The 496-nt window shown below is 69.6% G+C and overlaps 1 protein-coding gene across 1 annotated transcript in view; it reads right to left on the reverse strand.

Moving 5' to 3' along the window:
* PCSK4 (proprotein convertase subtilisin/kexin type 4) overlaps nt 1-496 on the reverse strand; it is a gene marked incomplete at its 5' end in the record, with an annotated part of 18,605 nt that overhangs the window by 6,865 nt on the left and 11,244 nt on the right. Inside the window, 3 exons of the mRNA XM_011997469.1 lie at nt 8-38; nt 132-208; nt 310-438. Of these exons, the coding sequence (XP_011852859.1) occupies nt 8-38; nt 132-208; nt 310-438 (237 nt within the window). The remainder of the gene's footprint in view (nt 1-7; nt 39-131; nt 209-309; nt 439-496) is intronic.

The following is a 496-nucleotide window of genomic DNA, read 5'->3' on the forward strand; positions in this document are numbered from 1 at the left end:
CCATCGCGGCCACCTCCCCAGCACAGCGGGTCCCGTGCCTGGTGCCAGGGCCAAGAAGGGCTCCCGTCACGGCCTCCATCCCCCTGCCAGGTACTGGGGCTTCCCCCATGTGCTGTGGGAGCCCTGCTCACCGGTTCTCGTCGCTGGGGGTGTAGCGGGGCTGGGGGTCTGGGTCGTAGTCATTAAAGTCGTAGCTGGCCAGGGGGTCCTGGGGACAGGTGGGGATAGGAGGGGGCTGGGAGGCGTCCTTGGGTGGAGCCGGTCTCGGCACCTGGGGCAGCCCTCGCCCCCAGCCACCCGCGGTCTCACGTAGTTGGCCCAGAGGTCCGGGTGGTCCTTCTCGATGCCATCGTCCAGCACAGAGACCACAATGCCCTGGCCTGACAGCCCCTGGCCCCAGGCCTGCAGGACACTCAGGTCTGGTTGGGCCTCGCTGTTCTGCAGGGGGAGGCAGGGTGGTGACCCTGTGAGGGCCTGGGGTCGAGGGCGCCAGCGG

This window comes from Mandrillus leucophaeus, unplaced genomic scaffold, assembly GCF_000951045.1.
Source record: "Mandrillus leucophaeus isolate KB7577 unplaced genomic scaffold, Mleu.le_1.0 Scaffold54, whole genome shotgun sequence".
NCBI classification, from domain to species: Eukaryota; Metazoa; Chordata; class Mammalia; order Primates; family Cercopithecidae; genus Mandrillus; species Mandrillus leucophaeus.